The 13,688-nt window shown below is 42.9% G+C and overlaps 1 protein-coding gene across 1 annotated transcript; it reads right to left on the bottom strand.

The window, feature by feature from the left end:
• Positions 1 to 7,066: 7,066 nt before the first annotated feature.
• LOC306837561 (putative global transcription activator SNF2L2) lies at positions 7,067 to 11,574 on the bottom strand. Its single transcript, XM_079365276.1, has 6 exons — positions 11,077 to 11,574; positions 9,068 to 9,289; positions 8,701 to 8,806; positions 8,011 to 8,112; positions 7,745 to 7,889; positions 7,067 to 7,652 (listed from the first exon to the last, which is right to left on the bottom strand). The coding sequence occupies exons 2-6, from the start codon at positions 9,088 to 9,090 to the stop codon at positions 7,513 to 7,515; spliced, it is 516 nt and encodes a 171-aa protein (XP_079221402.1). The 5' UTR covers positions 9,091 to 9,289; positions 11,077 to 11,574; the 3' UTR covers positions 7,067 to 7,512.
• Between the last annotated feature and the right edge of the window lie 2,114 nt (positions 11,575 to 13,688).

The following is a 13,688-nucleotide window of genomic DNA, read 5'->3' as shown; positions in this document are numbered from 1 at the left end:
GTAAAGAAAAACACACAGGTTGGTTTAAAGGGCTGAAAGTCTTGCTTTAACATCACGTCATATATCCTTATGTCAATCCAGTCTACTGTAGATCAGAATGTAAAAGATCTTGATGCAACGTTGTTCTGAAGGTGATGATATTCCTCTGAGATTCACGTACAGCATACTGATCAGGCTTTTATTCATTATAAGACTATAGCACAGCTTTCATGGGTGATGTGTAAGGCTCTGTGATGAAACCCTGTCAGTGTGTTTGCTCTAATGCCCCGAGGCTGATGCAGTGTGAGAGCTCCACAGGCTCGTCTGGAGAGCCTCTCTGTCCACCTGGACACTGGAACTGCAGGAAGGTCGAGGGTTGACGCTTGGATTTACATAATGGCGGTGTGTTAGTCAGTATCTCTGAAAATCTATCGGACATTGTCTTCAATGCAGTTACCTCTGAAAACGTATTGTTTAGTCAACATGTGATGTTTCATTGCAGATGTTGAAGCAGATTGCAGAAGAATGCTTCGATTTCATGCAAGCCGGGTATCTTTGTTATTATATTATATTATATTATATTCAAACGCCAATGCATTTGTTATTGTGTTCAGTATTATGCTAACTAAGATTGTAATGTGATTGTGCCAAAATCTTCAAGGCTGCCTGTGCAGTTTTTCACCACTAGTAGCGCTGTGGAGCAATGTTTTCAAAGGTCAGCTTCCTGTTTTGGTTGGTTTCTCTTACGAGGTCTTGAATTTGATAGATTTGATAAATGTAACTTTATTCATTTTCACACCGTTCAAGTCTTGGTAGCTTGAATAATATCTGCAGATGAAACAGAATTTTCTCGATCTAAGTGTGCAGGGTGAAGTTTCTCCTCAACAGGGCGAACTTGTGAATGAACCAACGTGACAACAGACTTATATCACCCTATTTTCTAACCTCGTACGGGTAAAACAGCTCATCAAGGTGTGGTGAAAAAGACAAAAACTACTAAGTGTTGTGCAAACAATTCCTGATTTCCTGGTTTTATTTGCTCTTTCGTGTGTTTTCCAGGTGTCTTGTGCATGTTTAGGCACATCTATGTACATGCAGCTTCTCCTACCTCCTCCTGTTAGCAGTAGCAATAGCCGCATGTAACGCTCGTGACAAAACAAACCCACGATGTCACTGATCCGAGCCCATTGGCTCGCTGTTGCAAGCACAAGTTCCCATCAGACTGACTGTAGCGTTCCCAATATGGTAAAAGGGGCGGGACATATCTAGAACAAACGACTGACCAATTATCAGAGAGTGGATTGGCTAACCAATCAGATCGGACTTGGCACACATGGGGACCTTTTTTTATTCTCCTTTTTATAGGGATTGTGAGAGTTAGAAACACAGACAGATGAGAGAACCTGTGTGGAGTGGCAGGACATTAGCGATGCTGAATGTACATTATTAAGCACATTAATTAAATACAAGAACCCCAAAAAGGGCATAATATGGGAACTTTAAAACACGAGTCTTTTTTCAAATGTTTCATGAACAGTGAAATGCACTTTTGCCAGTTTGTTTCAGCGTGAAGTGGCGCCATTTTATAGTGACAGAAACTTCAAAATGGGGCCTGTTGTCACTGGACACCTGCTGCTTTAAGAGTATCATATGAACGCATCATGAATGTTATGGGACAGTCATGAGTGTGTGAGTCATGATACTGGTTTTGACTTACCTTATGCTATGCCAGTGCCTGTGCATGCATTCTGTCCTCGCCGTGCGTTAGAGAAAATATCTCATTGGCTTTCATGTCACTCCTTTGTCAGGGGTTAATATTGGCCCACATGGTACGATGGTAATGGAAGCTTACCTCAGCAACACTTGAGGAAGCAGCCTCAGGGACTAAAGCAAAGAAGAATACCTCAGTGAGTTCATACAGAGCTCTGTACTCTTGATTATTTTGGTGCTGCTTTTACACTTTGACGCTTTGCTATCTCTCCTAGTAGCAGGATGTTAGAGAATATGAAAGTGGTCAAAAGATGTATGATTGAATGCTCTTCATTAGCACAACCTGTTTCATATGTGTAGACTAATGTATGTTTGACCTGATGTATATTTGACCTCGTTAAAGGTTCATTGTGTAATGTGTTTACTGAATAAAATGATGAAGTGACCTTCCTCTATGATCATGAAGGAAACCTGCTGTGTTGAAGCTTCTCTGACAACAACGCAGCAGCCAGTATGTCCTCCTTCTAACTTTAGATTCTGCTCCTGAATGCTCTGGATTTGATTGGACCAGAGAAGGTAGGCGGGGCTTTGAAGGCCGTTTTGGACGCCCCTGGGTTTGCCAGATATGAGAGCAGTTATCAGGTGAACAGGTGTTGCAGCGATGGAAGCGGGCAGTGGAACTGCTTCAGATAGAAGTGATTGTACCCGAGCTAAAAAGCCTCTGCATGTTTCTAATAAGCTCCAGCAGCAGAAAGCTGCTCAAACTAGGATCAATGTTGGAGATGCTTTTGAAACATGGAGAGAGGTTAGAACGTAAAAAGGTTTTAAGGTCCCTGCATTGTCTATATTGTTCTTCAATATGGGCTGCAGTACCCCTTGTGAACGCTAGGTGTCAGTTTACACATTGCTCCTTTCATGTTTTTCTTATAGATAAAATGTGTTCTTGTACAACTGTATTTAGTCAAATGTGCTGTCAAAGTTTTTGATGCTTTTCAAATAAAATTGAACAGTACCAAGACCGACTCTTCCAAGAATTTGTAATTATTATCCTCACGTGTAACTCAGGGGTGGGCTGCATGTTGGTGCAGCTGTTGGTGCTGCCATATCCCACCGAATGTTCCTGGTTTGAATCCAACATTAGACAGAGCCTTTCTGTGTGGAGTTTACATGATATCCCTCTGCGTGTGTGACTTCCTCCCACCGTTTAAAAACATGCTAGTTTTTCTCTGAAAGTCGGCATTGTGATTGACTGCCGACCAATCCAGGGTGTACCCAGGGTTTGCAGCTGGGATCAGCTTGATCCAGTATAGAGAGTGGATAAACAGATGGAAACCTCCTGTGTTTACAAATAAAGCCAATAGGAAAGTGCAAAAAAAAAAAAAGTGCCCACTTAAGGCTAGCTCCAAGAGAACTGGCTCCAGCTCCTCGTCAGGTTGACTGAAAGTTGAGACAACATCCAGCATAGAGACCACCATCGACGGGCTTCCAAAAAACCCCTTCAGTAACAGATGAGTGACGTCCCTCCTGTTTCCTTCGTTAATATTTACAGTCCATGTTTTATCTTTTCATACTTTCCCATAGAAGCTCTGAACTGTCTGCGTAGTGATGGATTACCTTGTATGTCAAATCAATTTTCCCATGATTTCTTTTTTTTTTTTTTACTGGCTATTTAGTTTATTGATCGATTTCAGTTATTTTCTCAAAAATAAAAATAAATTGGCTCAGGGGAGTTTGACAATCTTTGAAGAATTTAATCGAGAAAGAAAAACCCCCCGGTGAAAATGGATCCAGAAGAGGCTGGATTTCATTACATTAACACAATCACACTGTAGAAATAATTCAGTGTGTGACTTAAAATAGATGAGATGTGAACGCCCAGATATGAATTAATTCATTTGACTCGTCATTTGTGCTTCACATCTTACAGAGAACAATGACAGTGTTCTGCAACATGACTCCACACCCGAGGCATTATACCTTTTGGATTTCAATTTGCTATACATACGGCTTTAGCATGTACAACTTGAATTCATTCAAAAAAAAAAAAAAAAAACTAATTTCACAACATCCCAGAAGCCCATTGTCGACCACGACACCCCTGACCCCCAAATACAAAAGACTGTTAATGTGATGGCTGTATGGACGTGACCATTATGGGCCAGTAAGTGGCCATATGAGAAATTCTTTGGAATTCTCTTCACAATGAAAAATAATTTATATCATTATATGAATGATATATGGTTCCTGTACTGACAGGCAGCCGCTCTCAGTGCATAGGTAACCATGGAGACAGCCGTGCGTTCCCTTGCACTGATGCATACCATACAAGTGTTTAGTTCCCAGCTTAACACCAGCACAACGACACGACACGAACAAGGAATACAGACTTGAGTTTGTTTCAACCGAACCGAACAGGTCAGGTGTGAAAACGCCCAAAAACGCTCCAGCGAGCTAACAGCAGTATGCGACATTCGTTATGCCTGTTGTCCGTCGATGTAGCGCGGTTAGCTTAGCTTATTTAAACTGAACTGGGTTCACCTCAAAACAGTTATTTCTTCTTGTACTTGGATTTTCCTTCAGCTCATTATTCTGTCACTCCAATAGGACTCACTTGGCCAAGAAAAATATGAACCACACCTTGTTTATTGTTGTACAAATGTGTGTGTTTGGGGTTGGGAAAAAAATTGTTATGTTAATGATTATAAATTCGATATAAGCCAACTCTAAGGAGCAAAGCATTTAATGAAAAATTAATTAGTTGTTGGTGCTGTCGTACCAGGACTGTCATTGAAGGAGGACAGAGTTGAAATGTGAATAAGTGATTTTACAGTTGGTTATTGAAGACTCTGATAAATACAGACCAAACTAATTATCTATTAAATCTTTGTCCTTTGGGTAAAGACGAAATGGATTGTCTTCTGAACAGATTGAAGTCGCCTCCCGCGCCCACTAATCTTCAAAAGCCATTAGTGTGTTTACCTCTAGCAGTAACTCCGTCTGTGCTTTTCCATTAGCTTTATGTGTCATTTTTTTATGGGAGATTTCCATCAAGAAGACGTGCGTGCCTTTTTGTTTCCAAGTGCTATTTATGGTAAAAGCCCACACCTTTTAGCTCCCTAACACTAAACCCAGTGTTAATCTTTCATCACCTGTGCAGAGCTTTTTTGAGCTTTTTTTCCACCCCCCCTTACCTCAGATACACTTTATTAAATGTTAAGGAGCACATCTCAGTACCGGTAATTGAGTTATTTAGCTTCATTATCTTATTCTACCAGGGGGGAATATGGGGCGTCAAACGTGATTGGTTGATTCTTAATAAATGTGGCATGGTGATGCATGTTGGGTAAATTCTCACGGGGCTTTTCTGGAGATTGATTTGGGATTTGTGCATTAAAGTTCAGTTAACAGCATATAATTTCAGGAGGAAGACAACGACTCTGTTTATTGGTATATTGGCGTTTTGGCAACGTTTTTTTTTAAAGTATTTCCTCCCGTGTAATCAGTAATGCTCAAAGATGTGTCCATTATCAGCAGTCAATAGACAATGTGGAGGTCAGAACAGAAATCCTTCCTCTCACTTACAAAGCTCTTAATGGCCAGGCGCCGTCTTAACTGAAAGAGCTAATAGTGCTGTATTACTCCTGAGTGCAGGGCTGCTCGAGGTAGAACATTCGGGCCGGAGGCGAACACACTGCGTACTGTTCAGAACAGACTTCAAACTTATACATCTTATAGTTTGGACTGGCGCAGGTATATGGACCAGCTGCTGTAGGCTGACACTGACGGCACCTTGAGCTCCTGTCTCTGTCTGCATTCACCTCATAGGTCATTATCTTTAAATCTTCAGGTACAATGTAAAGTAAGTTACTAACCACATTATTTACCCGGGAGCACCTGAGCGCTCTCGTGTCTCCGTAGGTTCTTCTGGATCGGCCTGCTGCTGTGGCTTATGTGATAGAAATCTTTGAAATTCTTCATTCAGGGTTGAATGAGAACTTTTCTCGTTTGTCTCCTCAGCTTCGAGGAACTCTTCATCCTCTTTATAGTCCTCATTTCTCCTCAACAGTCTGTCACCTGAGGAGCTCTCTTAAAGGCTAAAACATTTTTATGAAAAGTGACATTTGTCTTTACAAGGATCCGGTCTTAACTTGTTTTAGATTTTTGTCACTGGGAGTAACTCTTCATACTTTGAAAGCTTTGTGAATACGGCCCCAGGACTCGGAGTTCTTCAGCTGACAGATGTGGCAACTAGAAACAGAAAACTCTAGACAGTCCTCTTGCACCATCTATTGGCATTTTGACAGAAATACATAAAACATACAGCATTCACACATAAAACTGAATAATACAGAGCCACTGATGGCATCTCCTGCCTCATCAGTACCACAGATATCTGTTTACTGTATTCCCTCAGATGACACTTTCTCTAGTCTTGTGAAATTGCTATTTTCTGACTTTTAAAGGTCACATATCCTCCTCCTCTTCAGTGTAAATAAGTCTCAGAGATCCCCAAAACGTGTGTGAAGTGTGTTGTTGTAAATCCACTCTGATCCTGTATGTGATCATGTCTATAAACCCCTCTATTTCAGCCCTGCTCAGAACAGGCTGTTTCTGTGTCTGTAGCTTTAAATATGTAAATGAGCTGTGTCTGACCACGCCCCCTCTCTGGAAGGGCTCGGGTGTACTCGCTGCTTTCTCGCTCCATGTCCTATTGTTTACGGTGAGAAGGCAGACTCAGAGGGCAGAACAAACACCTAGCTGTGGGAGGGTCACCCACCTGGGGGAGGGGCTACTGCCCTTTGTGATGTCATGAAGGGAAAATCTCCAAACGGCCTGTTTGAGCACACATGAGGAGGAGGGACTTTTCTCATCATTGCAGGATTTGTAGACGGACAAGAGACACATGAGTCTTAGAAAACATTGGCAAGTGTATTTTAAATAACCTTCATGTGACCTTTAAATACACCAGCTAATATTTCCATAACAAAAACAAAAACAAAGCAGTGCAACCTTTGGGTAAAATTTATTTCCCAGGTGTTTAAGTGATACATGTTTTAAGGGATTGTCTCAACAACGATGTCTTCCAACCTCCCAAAACAACCAGGAGAGTAAATGAAAAGACTTTCTTTTTTTTTACTTACTTTTCACACAAACTGTACAATATGTGAATATACTGTAGCACAAGGGATAAAAATGTTCAACTGGAGTACCCTTAATCAGACCCGAACTCACTGTACTCCATCAAGTATCAAAAACAGACAAAAGTACTGCTGTTGGTACTGAAATGTTTCTGTGACTGCGTACTTCCACTTTTATCAAAGACGTATCATCTCCTCAATCAAACTTTTTTTTTTAGTCTTTGTTTCCTGTTAGAGTCTTTAAAAAAAAGGAAAAAAAAAAAAAAAAAAAAAGCCTTTCTCGTGTGCTTCAAATCTCCATCCCCTTACTTATCAACGTTATCATCAGCTCCAAGAGAAATATACATGCTCCAAGACGAATGAAGGCATTTCATACAATCGGATGTATGGATTAAAAACAGTCAGTGAAAACAGGGATTTTGACAGAATATTTGCAGAAGCGACCACGGGGACTAAGGCAGGTAAAAAACCCACTATGTGCAGCAAGACATGTCAGAGTGGCGTGAGTCATCTATAAAAACGGATCCATTTGGACCTTTCTTTGAGGGGTTTTCTGTATTTTCTTTTTCTTCGATGACTCTTCTTTATCTTAGAAAATGACGGCGCGGTTTGGAATGGAAGAGGAATAAAACAGATATGAACCGGAGTACAAAAACAAAAAAAAACACGGGACAGGCCGCTCAGTTCAACCTTCATCTTTAGTGGTTTTATCCTCCAGATCGTCGCTGCCGTCTAAATGACGCTGGAGAATCTTCTCCGTGTCGTTTCTGCTACTCTCATCCCGATCTTCCTTCTCCTGCTGCTGGACTGGTGGTAATGGTTTCACTGGTTCATAGAGGGGGGAAAAAAAGGAATAACTTTAGTTAAGAAGGGTTTACAAAATAAACACATTAAAACGTTCCGACGTTAAAACTCACCTGATGACGAAACAAATTGGTCTTCAGCTCCGCCACCGTTATTGCTGTGACCGCCGCTGACGGTTCCTTTCTGTCCCTCGTCTGTGACGATTCTCTGCCGGGCGCTCTCGAACACAGACTTAATGACGATTGAGTCCTCATAGATCTGTGGAGGTAAACAGAGACCACACGGACAAGTTCTGAGTCCAAATACAGCGGATAAATATTAAATAGACTGAAGACTGAAAAAAACGATTTTGTTGGTGTGAAATGACAGAAGTGCTCACCTGAGATCCCTCCAGGTTGTAGGTCTGCGCGTTGTGACAAAGGAGGAAAACATCCTTCTCCAGGTCGGCCACACTTCTGTACTTGTGATTGCGAACACGCTCCTGTGAAGCAGAAGGTCAGTGTGAAAAACCTCAACGTGTGAGCGCAGCAAGTAAACATAAAAAAAAGATCACAATCGCTGAGAAAGTCTTCTGAGAGTTCTACGCTCTGAGGAAAGCTGCTTTTAACAAAAAATTATTTTGGAAAACTAGCAAGATTTTGAAAGTCGCATTCCCACAGAGCTCTGTCTAAAGCCACGCCCCTCCCCCCTCAGTGCTACCCCTAAAGCCACGCCCCCTCTTTGCTCCCTCTAAAGCCACGCCCCCTCTTTGCTCCCACTAAAGCAACGCCCCCTCCCCCTCTTTGCTCCCTCTAAAGCCACGCCCCCTCTCCCCTCAGTGCTCCCTCTAAAGCCCCGCCCCCTCCCCCCTCAGTGCTCCCTCTAAAGCCACACCCCTCTTTACTCCCTCGAAAGCCACGCCCCCTCTTTGCTCCCTCTAAAGTCACGCCCCCTCCTGACGCCTTTGTCAGAATCCCAACCAGTCGCCAATAAAAAATATGAGACAAAAGTTGCATGCTCACTTTAAGAGTTGAGATTCTCTAAATCGTCCATATTGACGTCAGTGTGTGAGTGTTCAGCGACACGTTACCCTGATCCTCCTGAAGTCCACCGGTTTTCGGATCAGCTCGTAGTACTCGGGTACCTCCTTCTTCGAGGGAAGCTGCACGAAGCCCTTACTGATCTGTCGGCCCACGCTGGAAACACAGTCAGGTTATTCACTCACGTTATCGACAAACGGATCCATCAGAACACCAGTCTGACATTCACCAGTCCAGAACTGTGAAAATACACTTTAAACACCGGCACAGTTTGGCTTTTTTTTTGATTGACAGCTCTGATGACAAATGCGGCTCCTGCAGCGCTGAGTGAAGCAGACAATCAGAGCAGAGGAGGAACAGTGAGAGGAAACCTAACATTTGCACTTCCTGTTTTTGAATCGTAGGATCACAGCTTACCCGTCCTTGTAGTTGATGACCATGTCGACCAGCGTGCTCAGTGTTCTGGTGAGCTCGGGTGGATTCGGAGGCAGCTTCTCAGCCGGTGGGCGTCCTCGCTTCCTTTTCACCTTCTCACCCGTCTCCTGCGTGCTCTTTCTCCCCGGGCTGATCGCTTTTACGCTTTTTCAGACCGATGTCCTCTTCCATCTCCTCCAGGGAACCGTTCTCTCGAGACTCGGGCTGCAGGTAGGGACGGAGAGAACGTGTGAGGAACTGAGAAGTGAGGGAAAAGAGAGGTGGAGTAGTGGTTTGTGTGAACATAAAGAGTGCCTACTCTCCTTTTGTTGTTCAGGTAATAACCCACAATCTCAAGCAGCATAAGAGCTGAAGACAAACTGTTCCAGATTTCACATTAAAACACGTCTTTCTCTCCTCCATCTGAACTCTTAGTTTAACTTTCTTTTTTGTCAGTTTGGAGGCTTCGTGCTGAATTTTACACATTCATTTTCCCGCTTTACGTCTAAAACGCTCAAATCAAGCCCTTCATTAGCAGCTGTGGTTGAATATTTGGAGCATTCAGAATGTAGAAAGTATGGTTTTGTATTCAAATAAAAGACGTCTCATAATATCATTCAAATGTGCATGAGCAGGAGCGACCCCGCTGCCTCTGGAAATAGGACAGATTATTTTATCTGCAGGCTTTGAAGTTGGATGATAAACGAAGGATCAGCATCCTGTTTCTAACTGCCACATTGATGTCTGAATACAAGAGGAGAAGCCGTGCCTCATAATGCGATTAATGCATTAAATATTAACCCGTATTTCACCGGTTCCTCACAACAACAACAACAACAACGGGAAAAAAAAAAAACGAGACGCGAACATAATGTGACGCATCTGATGCTCGACATTCGTGCATTGCTGCACGCTGGTTATTTTCGATCATTTCATTGCTTCATTTTTTTAACTGTCTGCTGCAACCGCTGCCTTCTTCACAAAGGCAATTAGAGGCCAGAAACATGAGTATGCATGCAGCAGGAGCAGCAGCAGCAGCATCGCCGTCTGGAGAGAGGAGGGAGGGAGGGAGGGAGGGAGGGAGGAAACAGAAAAGGCATGCTGTCCAATCCGAGCAGAATATTGATGCATCAATCACACAGGCTCATACAGTACACACAGCAGCATTCAAATCATCTAATAAAATGAGCATGCGCTTGTACTGAAAAAAAAAAAAAAAAAAAAAAGTGCTTCTCAAGGACAGAGATGAATGCATGCGGAAAAACGTTTTATTTTGCACACATTTGGTGAAGGGAAGGGGAATATCATCATGCAGCAACATAACTGAAAAAAACAATAATAAATAATAATGCAATAGGAATGAAGGTGACTGTGACACACACACACACACACACAAGGCATGGCTGTAGCTGCAAACAAAAAGACGTAGCAGGTTATTGAGTGAGAGGAGGCAACAATAGGAATCCTGCTCTTCGTCGCTCGGCTCAAAATGTGAGCTTTGAAAGCCGCGCTACTCTCTCTCTCTCTAAGGGGCTGCAATGGTTCCAGAGGAATACTGGAGGGATAGAGGGTAATCCTCAAAGATGTCAAACGCAGCTGTGAGCTTGTCCGACTGTCGGCTGTGCATGTGTGTGAGAGAGAGAGAGGGAGGCTGTCAGCGTGTGCATGTGATGCTCCATGCCTGTGCCTTTTCTCCTGAACAAGCCTGCCTCTTCCCTGACTAATCTGGCAAAGATTCCCTCTCATCTGTTACAACACACACCTACACACTCCCTCTTCCTCTCCCCCCCCCCCCCCCCCCCCCCCCTCTCTCCCTCTCACACTCTCACACACACACACACACACACAGATAAACTCACAGACACTCTCTTCCCCCCCCAGCGCACACACATTTTATCCATCTCTTCCTCTCTTCCCATGCGATGTAGCCTGGCTGAATCCCGAATCTGGAAGGCTGGAAAAAAAAAAAAAAAGAAAAAAAAAAAAAAAAGGACATGGAGGAGGATATTTACCTGAGTGCAATCTGCAGGCTGGTGATCAGGATCGGCTGCCAGCTGTGGGGGAGAGAATTAGCAAGCCAGCATAGCGGCGAGCTGCTAGTCTCTTCATCAGCTGATCACTCAGAAGCAGAGCCCAGAAGGGGGGAGAATAAAAGCGCTATGTTTTCATATACAAATCAATGGGCAGAGGGAACACAGAAATGCCATACCCATCTCCTGTCCTGCAGCTCTCCGAAGTCTTTTTCCTGACTCTGGAAGGCCCCGAGCTTCTCTCCCTCTGCATGTTTTTAATATCGACCGCTGCCAGACGCTTTTTTCTCTCTCTTCCTACCCCACTGTTAAAGTTATCGGGTCCATTTTTGATTTTTTTTTTTTTTTTTTTTTTTTTTGTGCAATGTTGCAATTCAGAAAGGGGGACGTACCATTTCATGTCAACCAATGCAGTGATGGTAGAAACATGAGTCCAGCCTGCAGCAGTGGAGCTACAACACAGTCATGTCTGGGTCATACAGTGTGGCCAGTGAGGGAGGGAACAGGGTCATTTCCCTCATAAATATTTCTAAGAACACGTCATCAAGTCCTCTAAAAGCTTCGAGAAAAAGCGACTTAAACATCCAGCTTCAAACCCCCGTTAGTGTTCGGCTTTGTGTTAATGTGAAGCAGAAACAGTGAAGGCAACATGCTGTGCTGCCAAAGTTTTCCTTTTCCTCCCACCGCCCATTGAAGTCTGACAAACAAGTTAATCACTTGCATGTTTACACAAGTATCTGCACATTTAAGGGGGACATGAAGGCTCTGCGTGTAACCCCTGAACTGTGCAGTAACATTTACATGTTCATATATTATTTACAATGTGCGCGCGCACACACACAATAGCCCTTTGTCTGAGACTTATCAGAACTTCCATCGATGTTTTATACAGTATATATATATATACTGCTGCATGCATATATATATATATATATATATATATATATATATTTATTTATTTTTTAAATCTTTTAATTAATTAATTCTTTTTTTTTTCTGAAGCCTGGTCCCAGGTTGCATCACGTTGTGGCCATATAGGCAAAAATTCAAGTAGCCCTTCTGATCTGCGTTTATCACCATTGTGATATTTTTATATATAAAAAAATAGGGTACCAACACATTACATGAAGAAATGTACACTTTTTTTTTTAACTTTCCAAATTTAACAAAGTGTGAATAACAAAATGTAAACATGACGAACAATAAAAACGTGGGTATTTTGTTGATTGGTGTTTGACTCTGTTAGCTTGACACAGTGGGGTTTTTGTTTTTACAGATTTCCCGGAACATCCCGAGTCCCAAATTTTAAAACTGAAAATCTTGCAAAATCTCTCAGAGATGGGCAGGAAGCTTTGAGACTACTTTTTTCATTGCATCAGCTTTCATTAATGCTTTTGTACGAAGGCTCTAAATTCCATCAGGGTGATGGACCTAATTTTCTCGTGTTATTTTGAGCCGATGCTGGAACACATCTGTTTTCTGGGAATCAGTTTGTTGTCTTCCCCCCTCCCCCCCCAACATGTGCAAAATGCTGCAAGAAAACATCACACAGTGTCAACGTCTCACAGCACAGGAAATGAAGGTTACAAGAAAACAGAAACAGAATAGGACGACAATATCCTGCTGCATGTTCTTCATATTATCTGAAGCTCATCATGACAAGACATTTCCTACTCGTGTGTGCTGCAGATACTTGTGTGGATAAGTTGGTCTTTTAGCAGCTCGCCAAGGCTGTTTGTCATTTTTAACTTCACACCTTTGTGCTTTTACTCCAGCCTTACCATGGCTAGACGAAAACACTCTGATTAAATAAAACGCAATTCAAACACTTTTAAAACACACCAAACTTTTAATGGAAGAGACAGGGTTACAAATTACAAAGGGACTTTGTATTTTTCTGCACTGGCAGTGCCTGTTTTCAATTCAAAAACAATGTAGTTCAGTGTTGGAATCGGTGCTCACACAGGTCACCATGTAGTGGACACTGTAGCTTCAGTGTTTAGCCAGCTCTGCATGTGGTGGACCCTGTAGCTTCAGTGTTTAGCCAGCTCTGCATGTGGTGGACACTGTAGCTTCAGTGTTTAGCCAGCTCTGCATGTGGTGGACACTGTAGCTTCAGTGTTTAGCCAGCTCTGCATGTGGTGGACACTGTAGCTTCAGTGTTTAGCCAGCTCTGCATGGGTCTGCAAAGCTTTCTGCGTTCTAACCTCTCTCCATGTTTCAAAAGCATCTCCAACATTGATCCTAGTCTGAGCAGCTTTCTGCTGCTGGAGCTTATTAGGAACATGCAGAGGCTTTTTAGCTCGGGTACAATCACTTCTATCTGAAGCAGTTCCACTGCCCGCTTCCATCGCTGCAACACCTGTTCACCTGATAACTGCTCTCATATCTGGCAAACCCAGGGGCGTCCAAAACGGCCTTCAAAGCCCCGCCTACCTTCTCTGGTCCAAACAAATCCAGAGCATTCAGGAGCAGAATCTAAAGTTAGAAGGAGGACATACTGGCTGCTGCTTTGTTGTCAGAGAAGTCAAAAGGTACACGGTGACGCTCTGAAGTGACTGGATCAGCTTACCCACGATGAAGAGGAGAGATCA

This window comes from Symphodus melops (genome assembly GCF_947650265.1).
Source record: "Symphodus melops genome assembly, chromosome: 16".
NCBI lineage: Eukaryota > Metazoa > Chordata > Actinopteri > Labriformes > Labridae > Symphodus > Symphodus melops.
Note: the sequence above shows the minus strand (reverse complement) of the source record. Positions and strands in the feature narration are given on the sequence as shown.